Here is a 16,646-nt window from a genome sequence, read left to right as displayed (position 1 = left end):
AAAAAAAAAAAAAAAAAAAAAAAAAAAAAAAAAAAAAACAGAAAGAAGGCCAATATGGGTCAAGCAGAGTAAGCAAGGGGACAAGAATATGTGAGGTTAACAGGAGTCAGATCTTACAGGACTTTGTACCTAAGATAAAGAAATTAGATGTTATTTTTTAAAGTATAATAAAGAAATATTGGAAGGTTTAAAAAAAAAAAGAATAATAGTTTTGCTTCCCAGAATCACTACTTTGAAGGAAACAACATTCATTTTTGAGTGTTTTAGTACAATTGATTAAATCAGTCTGAATTATTTTATGCCTTATTCATCAGGTAGAATGTTTAAAGCTTAGAGTTTTAGTGTCAGGATTTAGTTAGTAATGAGAGTGTTTTAGGACAGTATTTTTCTTTGAAGTATTGCCATAATAAAATATTTGATTTTAAATATTTCAAGAAAGGATTTATAAAGTATACTATTACATGCTAACCTATTTTAAAGTAAGTATACATAGACTGTTGTAGAGAGATCCAAAAGCAATGTCCCAGAAGGTCTTAGGGTCCAGATCTGATTTTCCTTATCTGCCCAAGAGAAATAAATGTGCTGCTATATGCAGTTCTCTTCTTGTGTTTTGACAGATTCTCAGAATTATTATTATATTGATGAGATCAGAAAGATTAAAAAAAAGTAACTATTCTTAGCTGTTCCTCCCCATTCTGTGTCTCTGCTACTTTTGAGCAGGGAATCCAAAACTGTCTAAATCACTGGCCAAGACATTTGGTAGTGGGATAGGAAGGGATTCTTGCTTGTTGTGCTGACCTTTTTTTTTTCCCTCTTTCAATTCTTTACGATTTTAGCTATTTTCCTGGACAGTGTGAGTGGATCTATTGCCCAGGGGATGCAATTTCTTCAGTTGCTGCTTCTGAAAAGAGTACGGGAAAAATTTTCATTTATGATGGCCGAGGAGATAACCAGCCACTTCATATTTTTGACAAACTCCATACGTCACCTCTTACTCAGATACGGCTAAACCCAGTTTTCAAAGCAGTAGTGTCTTCTGACAAATCTGGGATGATTGAATACTGGACTGGGCCTCCTCATGAATATAAATTCCCCAAAAATGTGAACTGGGAATATAAAACTGACACTGATTTATATGAATTTGCCAAGTGTAAGGCTTATCCAACCAGCATATGTTTTTCACCGGATGGGAAGAAAATAGCTACTATTGGTTCTGATAGAAAAGTTAGAATTTTCAGGTTTTTAACTGGAAAACTCATGAGAGTCTTTGATGAATCACTAAGCGTAAGTGTAATTTAAATTTAACCATACTTTTCTAAAAATGCTTTATTTTATGCCTTTTCTTGAAAGATCTTTTTTCTACATACAGACATTTAGGTAGACAGTTATTTTTTTTCTTAGCACATTAAAGATATTCAACTGTTTCTGTCTTGTAGTGTTGCTCTTTGAAACTCTCTTCTCTAGGGGTTTATGATGTGCGTTTTCCAAGTCAGTTATTGTCTTATTTTTGTGGTTATTGTTTTGTTTTTTACAATTTTGTTTTGTTTGCAAGCTATTCTCTTAAGATCCTCAAAACTCATTCTAGGACCCCTTGTCACTCTTTATTCACTCCTGTCCATATGACTACTTCTAAATTTACTTCTGTAGCCTTCTATTACAAGCAAACCTGGTGCTATCTCTTTCTTTTCCTGTCTTCATAAATGGTGCCAGTATCCATCTAGTTCCTCAAACCAGAAATCTAAGAGTTATCCTTAACTCTTTTACCCTTCTATGGCAATTTTGCTTTCTAAATATAAATACACCAATTTCTTTTCAGCACAGCTGTCACCATAGTTCATGCTCTTTTGCCTGACCTATTGCATGGCCTACTACCTATATTTATTCTGGCTTCTTCCTAATATCCACTCTGCACCCAGGGCCATATTTTAAAAGCATGTATCTGGTTATGTCATTCCTTTGCCTAGAACTTTTCAGTTAATTCCTTCTGTTCTTGGGATCAAGACCAGAGTCATGGCTTACCATGTTGTGACACCATAAGTCACTGTTCTCCCTGCCTCTTATTCTGCCATTTGGGCCTCCTTTTTATTTCCTGAACATGCCTCCCACCACGGGACCTTTTTATAAGTTGTTTCCTCCACTTGGAGTGAGGCCCTCCCTCCCTCCTCAAATTCCTCCGTTACCTATTGAACTGGTACTTCAGATTTCAAATGAAGACTCACTTCCCCTGGGAGGCTTCGACTGTTCATCCTGTCTTGCATAGTTTGGGTTTTTTTTTGTTTTGTTTTCTTTTTCTTAATTATTTTCTGAGATAAGAGTCACACTCAAGTGCAGTGGCATGATCCAGCTCATTTCAGCCTCCGCCCTCTGGGTTCAAGTGATTCTTCTGTCTCAGCTTCCCAAGTAGCTGGGACTACAGGTGCATGCCACCACGCCTAGCTAAATTTTCTTTTTTTTTTTATTTAGTAGAGATGGGTTTCACCATGTTAGCCAGGCTGGTCTTGAACTCCTGGCCTCAAGTGATCCGCCTGCCTTGGCTTCCCAAAGTGCTGGCATTACAGACGTGAGCCACTGTGCCAAGCCAGCAGAGTTTTTTTTTTAATGTGACTGTAAATCACTCTTTCTTTTAGAGCATTTGATATGGTCATATTATTTGATTAATATGTATCACCTCTAGTAGACTAAGCCCTGTGTGATCTGTTTTAGCTCATGATTCTAACTCCACAGTAAAAACAGTACCTCACACAGAGTTATTCAAATATCTTGAAAGAGTGATTCTAGCCATCACTTGTTAAACTGCTAACAAGAATTTGTTACAGCATGTAGTTGTGGAATAAGAGTTTTTAATCCATGCAATTCACTGGTTTCTGTGATTGCAACTATTGCTATCAAGTGGTTCTCTGAATCCGAGTCTACCCAGATTGAACCTTTGTTGCAATGTTTATTATATGACATTGTCAATTCTTTTGTCCTTGGCAGTGAACAATTTGCATTGGATTCCCTGCTGTAAGTTCTTCATAAATTGTCAACTCTTCTTAGTGGCGCTTTTGAGTTGGTAGCACGTGGTAATAAATGAGTTGGTTGTCTGTCTGTCTGTCTGTCTGAAGTAATATAATTCCAGACAAATTTGAAGATCTGTTTGCCAGCCAAATTATCCTCATGACAAATTTTCTTGTTGGAAGAAGATAGCTTTCCACTCTGCTTTTAAGGAGAATCATTTATTGGTAATACTTTCTTTAATGGTGGCAGGTAACTAAATATAACTTGCAATTTAAATAAAAATTTAAAACTCTATTAACTTGGAGTTCTTCCAAGATCCCTTAGGCAAAGAAATATTCAGAATCTAGTCTCTGGACACAAGTTTCTTAACACACATACTCTGAGCTGCTCAGTTCACTCTATTTGCTCATTGTTGTCTTCAACATTTGTTTAAATGATTGGCCTGAGGTGACAAGAAGTCAGTAGTAGAACTTAAGACAGAAGTGGAGATTCAGAATGAGAGCTTGCCAGAAAAGCCAACCATCAGTTAAATTACAGTGCTAATGACTAGTAAATGACTGGAGTCTCAAGGAGGTGGTAGTGGAGGAGGGTAGTTTCTAACCAATCAGAATCCTACTTTAACAGAAAAGCAATTGAATGGGATGATGTGAGTTATCTTTTAGTATTTATTAACCAGGGTCACTGTATATGGCTGTTCAGTTGGCGTATCACATAAGCCCTGCTGTGAAGTCTAGAACACTCTAAAAAGATTCTGATCAGATACTTACCAGGTTGGATAACATTTATGGAATACTTATATATGGACAGATGACTACCTACAGACCTTATGTCTTAAAAACTGAGTCTTCTCTCCAGCAGAAATGATCATTGGCCCTTCCCTATAAAATGTGTAGTCCAGCATCCTAGGCTATTCCTGGCACATGAATAAGCAGTGTAATATGTATCAGTCTCTCTGTCTTTTGAGACTAGAGACAAGAAAACCTAACAACTAGGCTTTCTAACTGTTCTGTAAGACCTTGACCTTGTGCTTATACCCTAACACACATACCTCTTCTTGATTCTTTGAGTTTTGTATATTGTTCTAACCTTATCTAGAAAACACAAGATTTTGGTTGATGTAAGCATGAAGGATAGAATTAGATGGGACAGAAGTCTGGCTTATTTTCATCTGCAATGGAGAGCTATTTTTGAATGCTGCTGTTTGATGCCCAGATTGTGTAGAAAACAATATAAAGATCATTATCTTCTTTTGGAAGGTTCATAATATGTTAATACAATTAGAGATGTGATGCCTATCTTGAAATTTGTGTAATATCAAAAGAAAAGTAAACCAATATTCCAAACTATAAAGGACACTCATAGAAATAGTCATGTCTACTAAACCACATGTACCTAATGGTAATCTCACTGCCCTGTGTCAAAATAACTTGAAACATTTTCTGAAATATAATGAATTTGTTATAAATTAGTGAGATGAATTCATTCAGCAAAAATTGAGGGCTTGTTATATGTCAGGCACATAACCTTGCACAAAGACCTCATAGTCTATAGCTGCATTATCCAATATAGTTACTAGCCATGTGTCTGCTGAGCACTTGAGAGATGGCTAGTCCAAACTGAGATATACTGAAAGTGTAAATACAAGATTTCAAAGACTTAATATTTTTTTAAAAGAATGTAATTTATCCCAATTTTTTATATTGTTAATGTTGAGATGATATTCTGGATATTTTGAGTTTAATCAAACATTAAAATGAAATTCATCAGTTTTTGTTTAATGTAACTACTAGACACTTTAAAATTATATATGTGGCTTGCATTATATTTCATTGGAAAGTGCTACTCTGTGACTTTTAAAAGGCAGCAGATGTATTCTGTAGAGAAACCAGTAGTTATATTAACCAACTGGGTTTTGTTTTAAATTAGAAGAACTAGTTACCATTTTGAAATACCATTTTTTTTTTTTTTTTGAGACGGAGTTTCACACTGTCACCCAGGCCGGAGTGCAGTTGGGCGATTTCGGCTCACTGCAGCGTCCGCCTCCTAGGTTCAGCGATTCTCTTGCTCCAGCCTCCCGAGTAGCTGGGATTATAGGCACACATCACCATGCCCGGCTAAGTTTTTATATTTTTAGTAGAGATGGGGTTTCACCATGTTGGCCAGGCTGTTCTTGAAATGACCTCAGGTGATCCACCTGCCTTGGCCTTCCAAAGTGCTGGGATTAGAGGCATAAGCCACTACAGCCTGAAATACTATTTTTTAGTGACTGGACTTACTAATGTCTATTTCATACTGTTTAGAATCCCTCTTAAGAAGTAAAAACGGTTAGTGGCTCTTAATATGTATTCTGCTTCTATTTAAATTCTCATTGCATATGTAGATGGATGGGTTGATATAGATATAGGTATATAGAGATTTTGTTACTAAATGGTTTATTTCCTAGATGTTTACTGAACTGCAACAGATGAGACAGCAGTTACCAGACATGGAATTTGGCCGACGAATGGCTGTAGAACGTGAGTTGGAGAAGGTTGATGCTGTAAGATTAATTAATATAGTTTTTGATGAGACTGGACACTTCGTGCTGTATGGAACAATGCTGGGCATTAAAGTTATAAATGTAGAGACAAACCGGTAAGCTTTAACATGAGGTATTTTTTTAAAAAATGTGTTTGTGGGGGACCATTTCCTCCATCATGGGAACAGTGGGAGTATTGTTTGTTCCAAGACAAATGGAATGGCCCCAAATATCTAAACTTAACCAAATGTTTTGACTGGATTTTTCTGTGGTCTCTTGGTTGTTTATATTCTTATGTAGAAAGTTTCCACTCATGTTTGTAAAAGAAATGGAAAGAAGATATGCATAGTTTCAAGTTGTTGTGTGTTTTTTTTTAACAAGTTTGTCTGTCTTTTGCTTATTGATTTAAATTAGCCTGTTTCATGTTAAATGTTGCCAAAGATTTTAACCACAGAATTCAGCATTACATCCTGCTAGACATAAAATCAAAAGTTAAAAATGCATGAAACCACAGTAAGCCTTTTTTGTGAAAACAGTCCATTTAGTCTTAGTACAGAATAGCTACAATCAGATACTCTCACTGAATGTAAATGAACAGAACTTAATATTTTAAGGAGAAAAAAATGTGCTGTACATTTCCATGTATAAAACATATTTATATTGTAGTTCTTGGCAATACAAAATCTTTGAAGTTTTGCAGAACAGTTAACAGACATGGAATTTTAATAAGAATAGGTTAAAACTGTATAAACAAATGACTGATTATTTTTAATAGACCTTACTTTTTTGAACAGTTTTAGGTTCACAGCAAAATCAAGAGGAAGATACAGAGATTTCCCACGTACCCTCTGCCCGAATACATGCATAGCCTCCCCGTTATCAACATCCCCCACCAGAGTGGTACATTTGTTACCATTGATGAACCTACGTTGACATATCATTATCACCCAGAGTCCATAGTTTACATTAGGGTTCACCCTTGGTGTTGTATATTCTATAGGTTTGGAGAAATGTATAATTCTATAGGTTTGGAGAAATGTATATAAAAGTATCCACCATTATACTATCATACAGAGTAGTTTTACTGCCTTCAAAATCCTCTGCTCTGACTGTTCAACCACTGATCTTTTCACCATCTCCATAGTTTTGCCTCTTCCAGAATGTAATATAGCTAGAATCATATAGTATGTAGTCTGTCCAGATTGGCTTCTTTCAACAATATGCATTTAAGGTTCTTCCATGCCTTTCCACAGCTTGATAGCTCATTTCTTTTTAGCACTGAATAATACTCCATTGTCTGGATGTACCACAGTTTATCCATTCACCTACTGAAAGACATCTTGGTTGCTTCCGAGTTTTGGCAGTTATGTATAAAAGCTGCTATAAACGTCTGCGTACAAGTGTCTTGTGTAGTCATTTCAGCTCCTTTCGGTAAATATCAAGGAACACAATTGTTGTATCATATGGTAACAGAATGTTTAGTTTTGTAAGAAACAGCCAAACTGCCTTTAGAAGTGGCTGTACTCTTTTGCATTCTCACCAGCAATGAATGAGTGTTCCTGTCACTCCACATCTGTGCCATCATTTGGTACTGTCAGTGTTCCAGATTTGGGCCATTTTAATAGATGTGTAGTAGTATCTTGTTTTAGTTGGATTTCCCTGGCAACATATGAGGTGGAATATCTTTTCATATGCTTATTTACCATCTGTATGTCTCTTTGATAAAGTATATGTGAAGGTCCTTGGGACATTTTGTAATTGGGTTGTGTTCTTACTGTGTTTTAAGAGTTCTTTGTATATATAGATTTTTTTTTTAAGAGTTCTTTATATATTTTGGATAACAGTCCTTTATGAGCTGTTCTCCTAGTCTGTGACTTTTCATTCTCTTGATTGGTTTTGTTGTTGTTTTTTATTGAGACAGAGTCTTGTTCTGTCACCCAGGCTGGAGTGCAGTGGCACGATCTCAGCTTACTATGACCTCTGCCTCCTGAGTTCAAGCGATTCTCGTGTCTCAGCCTCCCTAGTGGTTGGGATTACAGGTGCCTAACACCATGCCTGACCAATTTCTTGTATTTTTAATGGAGACCGGGTTTCACCACATTGGCCAGGCTAGTCTCAAACTCCTGACCTCAAGTGATCTGCTTGCCTCGGCCTCACAAAGTGCTGGGATTACAGGTGTGAGCCACGGTGCCTGGCCTCATTTCTATTTTTTAACCTGAAAATTATAGCTGCCTACCAGTTTAAATTGATAGCTTTTGGGGGGTAGAGAAACACTTTTAGAAAACTTTCACAAGTTATGTTGTACATAGATAAGATAGTTGATTCCCAGCTTTTATCTGTAAAGTTGTCATAATTGGAATTAACTTCGGTGATTTTGTTGTATAAAAAACATTGTTATATTTTTAGGTGTGTGCGGATTTTAGGCAAACAAGAAAATATTAGAGTGATGCAATTGGCTTTGTTCCAGGGGATAGCCAAAAAGCATCGTGCTGCAACTACTATAGAGATGAAAGCTTCTGAAAATCCTGTTCTTCAGAATATTCAAGCTGACCCAACAATAATCTGTACATCATTCAAAAAGAATAGATTTTATATGGTATGTATAAGTACTAGGAGATTAGACCATAATGTTCCTTCTAGTTTGGTTTGACTTTTCTTTGTTTGTACCTTCAACTGAAGAGAATGTTGGCACTAACAGCAGACTTCCTAAACAACTAGAATACCATCTTATATTAATATTGTAGACTTTTAAACTAGGAGTTGATTTTAAGTATTTCTGTACTGTTTTCCATCATGTTTTGACATTTTTCAACCTCGCTTCCACAACTGTTTGTGTTGTTTAAGATGGTAGGAAGTTAGTGGTTATAGCATAATTACATCCAAAATAGTTTCACTGTGGGATTTTAAAATTTTAGTTTTTTTATTTTTTAGCCTTTACTCTTGAATATAATTTATCTCCCCTAAATTAGCACAGCTTCCTTCAAATGTATTTCCTTTTTTACCTTTTGACTTTTATTTTAATGGTGCTGCCTTGGAATTATATATTCCTGTGGAATTCTGTTTTTCCTCTGGAGAACTAAAAATACTTTGCATGTTAACTAAGACTGAGATAGTTAAAATCAAACTACTATGCCATATAGGAGTAGCACAATTTTATTTGTTCATCCAAGCAGGAAAATCAGAAGTATAGAGATCTCTGCTTGCATTCTATCCTTCACATTGCAATCAGAGAACTTTTTAAAACCCAAACGTGACTCTTATTTTCTGCCTAATGCCCTTCAATGGTGCCCCAGCTATCTATGCTGGCTGGCCCTCCTCACTTCTGTAGCTTTATCTTTCTTCATTTTTCGTTCATTTGCTACACCAACCATACTGAACTTATTCACAGTAGTTGAGTGTGCTTTTTAAACTCTGGGCCTTTGCACAGGCTATTCATTCTGCCAGCCACACACTTCTCTCCGACTCCTAACTCATACTTCAAGTCTCAGTTTGGAAGCCCCCGGTGTTTTTTTTTTTTTTTTTTTTTGGGAGATGGTATCTTGTTCTGTTGCCCAGGCTGGAGTGCAGTGAAGTGACTTCGGCTCACTGCAGCCTCTGCCTCCTGGGTTCCAGCGATTCACCTGCCTCAGCCTCCTGGGTAGCTGGGATTACAGGTGCATGCCACCACACCCAGCTAATTTTTGTATTTTCAGTAGTGACAGGGTTTCACCATGTTGGCCAGGCTGTTCTTGAACTCTTGACCTCTGGTGATCCACCTGAGTCAGCGTCCCTAAGTGCTGGAATTACAGGCGTGAGCCACCGCACCCAGCCTAGAAGCCCTTTTTAACATCAAGTCTGAGTTAGGTGTGCCTGCTTACGTTTCTCCTTTGCTTCCCCATCATATGATATGTCACACTTTTTGTGTGAACATCAATTATTTCTTTTGTCTCTGACGCTGTGCTCTTCTTCTGAAGATAAAATCCATAAATACAGGCACTATGTCTTCTTCACTGTTAAATCCAGAAAGTTAAGAAAATGACTAACGCATTATAATATATTCATTCATTCCTCCAAAATATTGTAAACTGTTGTAATGCTATTAAGGTTAACAGCATTTGATAAATGTATGAAGTAGCAGTTTCCCTACCTCAACAAACCTTCCAACTAAATGGGTAAATTCTTTTAAGATGAGAATTTCATTTACAACTTTAAAAATCGTTACTAAAAATTTATTAATATATGAAAGAAAAAAATTAATTGTTTTTACCTGTAATTTAACTTTGTTATGAAGTAAAAATTACCCATAAAAGATAATTCCTGGCCAGGAATGGTGACTTACCCTGTAAATCCAGCACTTTGGGAGGCCAAAGCAGGCAAATCACTTGAGCCCAGGACCAAGAGCTGCCTGGGCTACATAGCAAGATCTCATCTCTACAAAAAATTTAAGAAGCTAACCGGGCATAGTGGTGTGCACATGTGGTGTCAGCCATGCTGGAAGCTGAGGTGGTAGGATCTCTTGAGCCGAGGAATTCAAGGTTGCAGGGAGCTATGATCACACCACTACACTTCAGCCTGGGTGACAAAGCAAGACCTTATTGCTAAACAAAAAGAGGCAAAAAAAGATACTTCTTGATATACACTAAAAACATATATACTAATTTTCCATCCACTTTATTCAAAAAACTTTGTTGTTTTTTTCTTTTCCAAGTTTACTTGTATGTTGATTAAAGTGTATATATTCATTATAAAGTTTGAAAAAATAGAGAAACAAAATAAGTCATTCACTGTAACTTTATACAGCTAATATTGTTATGAATTTTCTTTGAGTCTTACTAGTACATATTCTTAAGCAAAACTAAAATGGTATGCATATATATGAATTTTGTGTCCCGTTTTTCAGATCAACATCATGAAATAAAAGTATTAATTTTATAAATCCATATATGATAATTTTTCAGATCTAACATCATGAAATAAAAGTATAATTTTGCAAATCCATATATGAGCTAAATCATGATAACTTTAAAAAAATTCATATAAACAAATAGTACAATAGACATGCCATTCCTTTGAAAACTAGAGAATAGGATGTTAAGGTGATAGCATCCTAACTTGGTTGTTTATTTGGAATCTATCCAAGCAGATCAAGGAAAGACATTAGGCAAGATGGAGGCACTAGCTTTACGTTCCCATAATTAAGCTGACATCAGATAGAGGTTGCTCAGGAGAGAGCATTTCTACTTAAAGTAAAATAAACAGGCCTTGAGAAGTCCAGAGTTTTAACAGCTGAAAGGTTTTTCTCAATTCTTCCTAGACCCCGAGGATCTGAGATGTCTACAACTTCACTGAAAATTATCATTATTTTTCCTATGCTTCAAGGTTTAGATAGGTCAGGTGGGACTGTGGAAAAAAAAATTAAGGATCCATTACTGATTTCATTTTTGTGAATCCTTTTTCTACCTAGCATGAGGTCCTGCTCATAGTAGTAATAACAACTGTTAATATGTATATAGTACCCTCTATGTATTAGGTACTGTTCTCCAAGGACTTAATATCTAGTTGTTTAATCTTCACAACTACCTTCATTGCAAGGTAGGTACTGCTATCATCATATATGAATGAGGGAAGAAATGAATTCACATCCCCAAAGTTGCAGAATTGGAATTCAAATCCAAACAATCTAAATAATGAAGTGAGCAATAAACAGGTGGCACGTTAGGCCTTACTAGAAGACATAAGTTGAGAGCTACCACAAATGAAACAATTACTCTTGTTAAATGTTTGCCCAAGAAAATTTCTACCCAAAAGAAATTAAATTCCATTTGAAATCAATATGTTCAGTATGTTATGTGGATCATTTTCATATTAGACAATGTAAAAATAATTTAATTGCCTGACACATCCTGTGATGGGAAATGATTCCTGAAAAAAGGATTCTGATGTGAATTCTTACATTTCTTAAGTACTTAATTAGAAATTCTATTGTTCATAAAATTTTTACCAGATGAAAACTTTAATTTGTTCACTCACTTTTTACTTTCCTCCTTGAGTTTACCAAACGAGAACCAGAAGATACAAAAAGTGCAGATTCTGATCGAGATGTTTTTAATGAGAAACCTTCTAAAGAAGAAGTCATGGCAGCTACTCAAGCTGAAGGACCTAAACGAGTTTCAGATAGTGCCATTATCCACACCAGCATGGGAGACATTCACACCAAACTCTTTCCTGTTGAGTATGTATAACTGTTTGTATTGGCTTACGTAATTAAGAATGTAAATGTGTATATCTGAAGAAACCATGCAACTTAAAATTCCCGTTATTTTGACTTAAGGAATTTTGAAGAAATGTTTGATAAAAAACATCTATTCCTGAGCTTTCTGATAAGTGTTATGGTAGAAAATGGAAAATTTTTATACATATATACTTCATAGGTTCATTACGAAGACAAAATATATTGGCTATGAAAGTGCTGAGTGTAAACTGTAAAGTGATATACAAATATGTTAACAGCACATCTCTAACAGCATAAACTCTAGGTTTTGTGGATTGCTTTGCTTTCCTCTCAAAGCAAATCCTTAAGAGAAAGATAATTATGTTTCCTTACGAACAGTTGCTAGATACCCATCTCTTTATAGTTTCAATAGCTCTGTGTTTTAAAAGTGAACTATAAGCTGGGTGCAGTGGCATGCACTTGTAATCCCAGCTATTCAGGAGGTTGAGACAGGAAGATCAGTGGAGGCCAGCAGTTTGAGACTAGCCCAAGCAATATGGCAAGACTCTGTCTCCTAAAAAAAAATTTTTTTTTATTAGCTGGGCATGGTGGCACACACCTGTATTCCTGACTGTGCTAGAGGCTGAGGTCAAAAGATGTCTTGAGCCCAGGAGTTTGAGGCTGCAATTAGCTATGGTCACACCACTGCACTCCAACCTGGGCAACAGAGTGAGACTCTGTTTCTACAAAAACAAATTACAACAAAACCGTAAGGACTTCAATTGAAAAAAAGGTGAACGGTTTTCTGGACAGTTTAAAAGATTTTAAAATTAACATACAATGTCAAATACAGTAGAGTATTTCGGGCCATTCTTGACCCAAAAAATGACATCTTTTACAACACTTTTACTTAAAAGTTCTTATTAATATTTTGAATATGAATGTTTTGTACCATATCTTGGTACTCAACAAATAACTATGCAGTTCTCAAATCTTGGACACTCACTTTAAGTGCTCAAAACCTATGTGCTCCTCGGCCTTGTTTGCTGATGTACTTTGGTACAAGATTCTCTTGGTTCATCCACTTCCAGCTCTTAGAAGTATTACATGGTAATGGACCATATGAAATAATTGCATAATATCAGTTAATATTATTGAGAAAGCTTCATACTCTGAGTGAGACTGTCATTTAAAGTTGAATAAATTTAGATGTCATTTCTATGATTAAGGTTTTGGCCAAGAATATGTCGTTGTAAGAAAATGACCTTTCCCAGGAACTTAACCTGTACTACTACATGCAGACCTATAATAAATACTATATGGAGTAAACTAACTTAAGATGTTGGGCCAGGTGCAGTAACTCAGGCCTGTAATCCCAGCACTTTAGGAGGCTGAGGCAGGAGGATCTCTTGAGCCCAGGTGGTCAGCCTAGGCAATATAGTGAGACCCTGTCTCTTAAGAAAAAACATATTTTTAAGGTGCTGTGGCTGTTTGTTTTTTGTTTTTTTTTTTGAGATGGAGTCTCGCTTTGTCACCCAGGCTGGAGTACAGTGGCGCAATCTTGGCTCACTGCAAGCTCTGCTTCCTGGGTTCACGCCATTCTCCTGCCTCAGCCTCCCAAGTAGCTGGGACTACAGGTGCCCGCCACCACGCCCAGCTAATTTTTTGTATTTGTAATAGAGATGGGGTTTTCACTGTGTTAGGATGATCTGGATCTCCTGACTTCATGATCCGCCCGTCTCAGCCTCCCAAAGTGCTGGGATTACAGGCGTGAGCCACCACACCTGGCCAGCTGTATTTTTTTTTAACTGCTAAATGACCTTGAAATCTTAGTACTGTCAAACTCAAATATTAGTTAAGCAGTCATGTTCTAAAGATAACCAAGTTAAACAATAAGAATATACTACTTACATGACCCTCCATGCTTGTCCTGAGATTAGAGGTTATAAAAAAAAAAAACTGTCCTTCTGAAACATTCAGAAGACATAGAACATCATTAGGAAGCAGAACTGCAAAGAAAACTGTTTTAAGATGCTCTGAATAGGTTTCATATTGGTAATATATGTCTTAATAGGTGCCCTAAGACAGTGGAAAACTTCTGTGTTCACAGCAGAAATGGTTATTATAACGGGCATACATTTCACCGTATAATTAAGGTAAGTTACACAAATTTCATGTGATTTAAGAAATACTATATTATTACATAGCAAGAGATTTAAGTGCAAGGAATCTTCCTCTCTCACACTTACCAGTTTAGTGGAAAGGAACAGGAAAAATATACTATGGAAGCCAAAGAAGGAGTGGATGGTCATAAACATCAACATCTAGAATCAACAGGAATAGTGGCATGATTACCTGTTTAGAAACACTGAAGCAATATTTTGTCAGCAGCTAAAGTAAAGGGTAAGATAATGAATAAAGGGTCATGCTGAGATAACATCAGTAACCTAGGTAACCTGTTTGTAGTGGCTAGATAGGGTCTAGATCTAGAAAATACAATTTTTCAATCATAGAGGGGCCACAGTGCCATCTGATCTGTGAGAACCTGTAATATACCAGAGGAGGAGAGAGAACTCAGCCCCTGGCTTTTGTTGAGCAGCTTTCCATAAAGTGGATGGGACAGTGATACAGTGCTTGGTTTCTGGCAGGTCAGAAATGGCAGGATGGAAAGTCAGATCTCAGGGTCCTAAAGGAATTAGCGAAAAGGCTTTCCAGGAAATCCAGAGTATTTCAGGAAAGGGAGGGGGAGAAGAGGAGGGCAATTATATAAAACATAAAATAACATACAGATCCTAAAATTTATAGTATTAACTGGCTTTATTTAGGTTATTGGGAAAGATAGAACATGTCTATAAATGAGAAGACGACCTTTGCATGTTTCAATCAAGGTGGTGGTTGAGCAATGGAAGTACATCATCCAAATTTAAGTGTAAGGGTTTAATCAAATCACTTTATAGTGACAGTTAATATTACACTGAGTACATAGCACTCTTGGCAGAAATAAAACTTCAAAGTATACGTATATAGAAAAGGACAGTGTAATGTTTTTGTGTACTTTCTGTTAAGGGCTTCATGATTCAGACAGGAGATCCAACAGGTACTGGTATGGGAGGAGAAAGCATATGGGGAGGAGAATTTGAAGATGAATTTCATTCAACATTACGACATGACAGACCATACACACTCAGCATGGCTAATGCGGGATCAAATACTAATGGATCCCAGTTTTTCATAACAGTAGTACCAACAGTAAGTACAATATCATTGTTTATAAACTACAGATTGATAGGTTATGATGTAAGAGAGTGAACTCAGAAGAGCTGCATTATTCTGTATTTTCTGCATTATTTATATCATCTACCAGAATACAAATATGAAAATGATCGAGAAGAAAATATAAAATTATGTGACTAATCAGTTTAGAATTGGTAAAACAAAACTTCCACTGTAGTAAGAAATACAATGGACTGCAATTCAAGATACTTGAGTTTCAGTGTCAACTTTGCCTCTACTTGATGATGTAACCTAAAATAAATTATTTCACCTCTGTGGGCCTATTTCCTCATCTTAAGAATTCAAGGATTAGAGTATATGAATTCACAATTTTGAGACAATTTCCCCCACATTTTAGTATCTCTGAAATCAGAATACAACGCATAATCAATTACATTTTAGATTTGATGAAATACAGTTTGAGGTAACCTCGCTCTATTGCTATGCAGTAACACTAAATTATAAAAATTATCTACTTTTTGTTTTAGAATTAAGCACTAAATGATGAAGAAAGGAAAAATATTTATAACTACCATCTGCCAGGCACATAGTTTCATGTAGTATTCACAGTACTTCTAGTATCAGTATCCCCAGTTTTCAATAATAGATGAAGAAACAGACATGATTAACTTGCCAAAAGGTCAAGTAGCCAAGCTAGCATTTGAACTCCCATCTGTCTAATGCCAAAGTATGTGCTGCTTAAACTATTTCAGACTGCTTCTGAATAAACTGTTTAGGTAAGAGTCCTCCAGAGACCTTTTAAATTCTTAGCCACAATTCTGTAAGCCATGTGAAGTAACTTACCTTTAGGGAAGATCTTCCATTTCCCTTTGGTCTGAAAGATGCAGATATTTAATTAAACATTATACTATGCTTCTTTTTTTTTTTAATACACTGGAAGTAACTTTTAAAAGCTGCTACATTTTTATTGCTAAGAAATTATTGTACTTCTTTTTAAATATATGCTAAAGGGGAGCGTACACTTAAATTCTCTTTAATTTGCTCAACCGGAGGATATAATTTAAAGAAATTGGGGTTTACCAAGATTTTCCATTTGTCCTCCAACACAGCCTTGGCTTGATAATAAGCACACAGTATTTGGACGAGTGACTAAAGGAATGGAAGTTGTACAGAGGATCTCCAATGTCAAAGTCAATCCCAAAACAGATAAGCCCTATGAGGATGTCAGCATCATAAATATTACTGTCAAGTAAAATAAGATTTGTTTTAATGTACTTGCAAATAAAAATGCAATATTAAACAGATTATTTTACATTAGGAAGCTTCGGACTTGCTGAATATACAGATCATGTTTCAAAGATACAATATTATATTTTTGTATTTTTTATTAAAGGCTATTTTTAAAAAATTACCTTTGACTTTTCTTGCAATATTTCTAACCCTGGGAGGTGATAAATTGAAATGGACTAAACTCAGGCAAACAGCACTCATTATAGGTAATTGCTAATGAGCCTCAAATTAAATACTAAATAATTACGACACTCTCCCCCACCCCCTTTCCACATGGTTTTCTTTCTACTGTCAACCACAATCCAAAAATAGGTGAGCACAATACACTGAGATATTTTCAGACAGCAAGACCACATTCAAATAACTTTTATTATAGTATACTGCTATAGTTATACTATTTTATTGCTGTTAATCTCT

The 16,646-nt window shown here is 36.0% G+C and overlaps 1 protein-coding gene across 4 annotated transcripts in view; it reads left to right on the top strand.

Moving 5' to 3' along the window:
• Window positions 1–16,345, top strand: part of PPWD1 (peptidylprolyl isomerase domain and WD repeat containing 1) — a 25,045-nt gene extending 8,700 nt beyond the window's left edge. For 3 of the 4 annotated variants that reach the window (XM_023210458.2, XM_023210461.1, XM_023210460.1), the window contains 7 exons: window positions 837–1,284; window positions 5,441–5,631; window positions 7,922–8,111; window positions 11,545–11,726; window positions 13,780–13,861; window positions 14,772–14,954; window positions 16,049–16,345. In XM_023210458.2, coding sequence (XP_023066226.1) covers window positions 837–1,284; window positions 5,441–5,631; window positions 7,922–8,111; window positions 11,545–11,726; window positions 13,780–13,861; window positions 14,772–14,954; window positions 16,049–16,192 — 1,420 coding nt within the window. In that variant the 3' untranslated portion in view covers window positions 16,193–16,345. The remainder of the gene's footprint in view (window positions 1–836; window positions 1,285–5,440; window positions 5,632–7,921; window positions 8,112–11,544; window positions 11,727–13,779; window positions 13,862–14,771; window positions 14,955–16,048) is intronic. The other variant, XM_023210459.2, reaches the window with a different exon arrangement.
• Window positions 16,346–16,646: the final 301 nt, after the last annotated feature.

This window comes from Piliocolobus tephrosceles, chromosome 4, assembly GCF_002776525.5.
Source record: "Piliocolobus tephrosceles isolate RC106 chromosome 4, ASM277652v3, whole genome shotgun sequence".
In the NCBI taxonomy this organism is placed as follows: Eukaryota; Metazoa; Chordata; class Mammalia; order Primates; family Cercopithecidae; genus Piliocolobus; species Piliocolobus tephrosceles.
The sequence above is the reverse complement of the archived record's forward strand: the minus strand, read 5'-3'. Positions and strand labels throughout refer to the sequence as shown.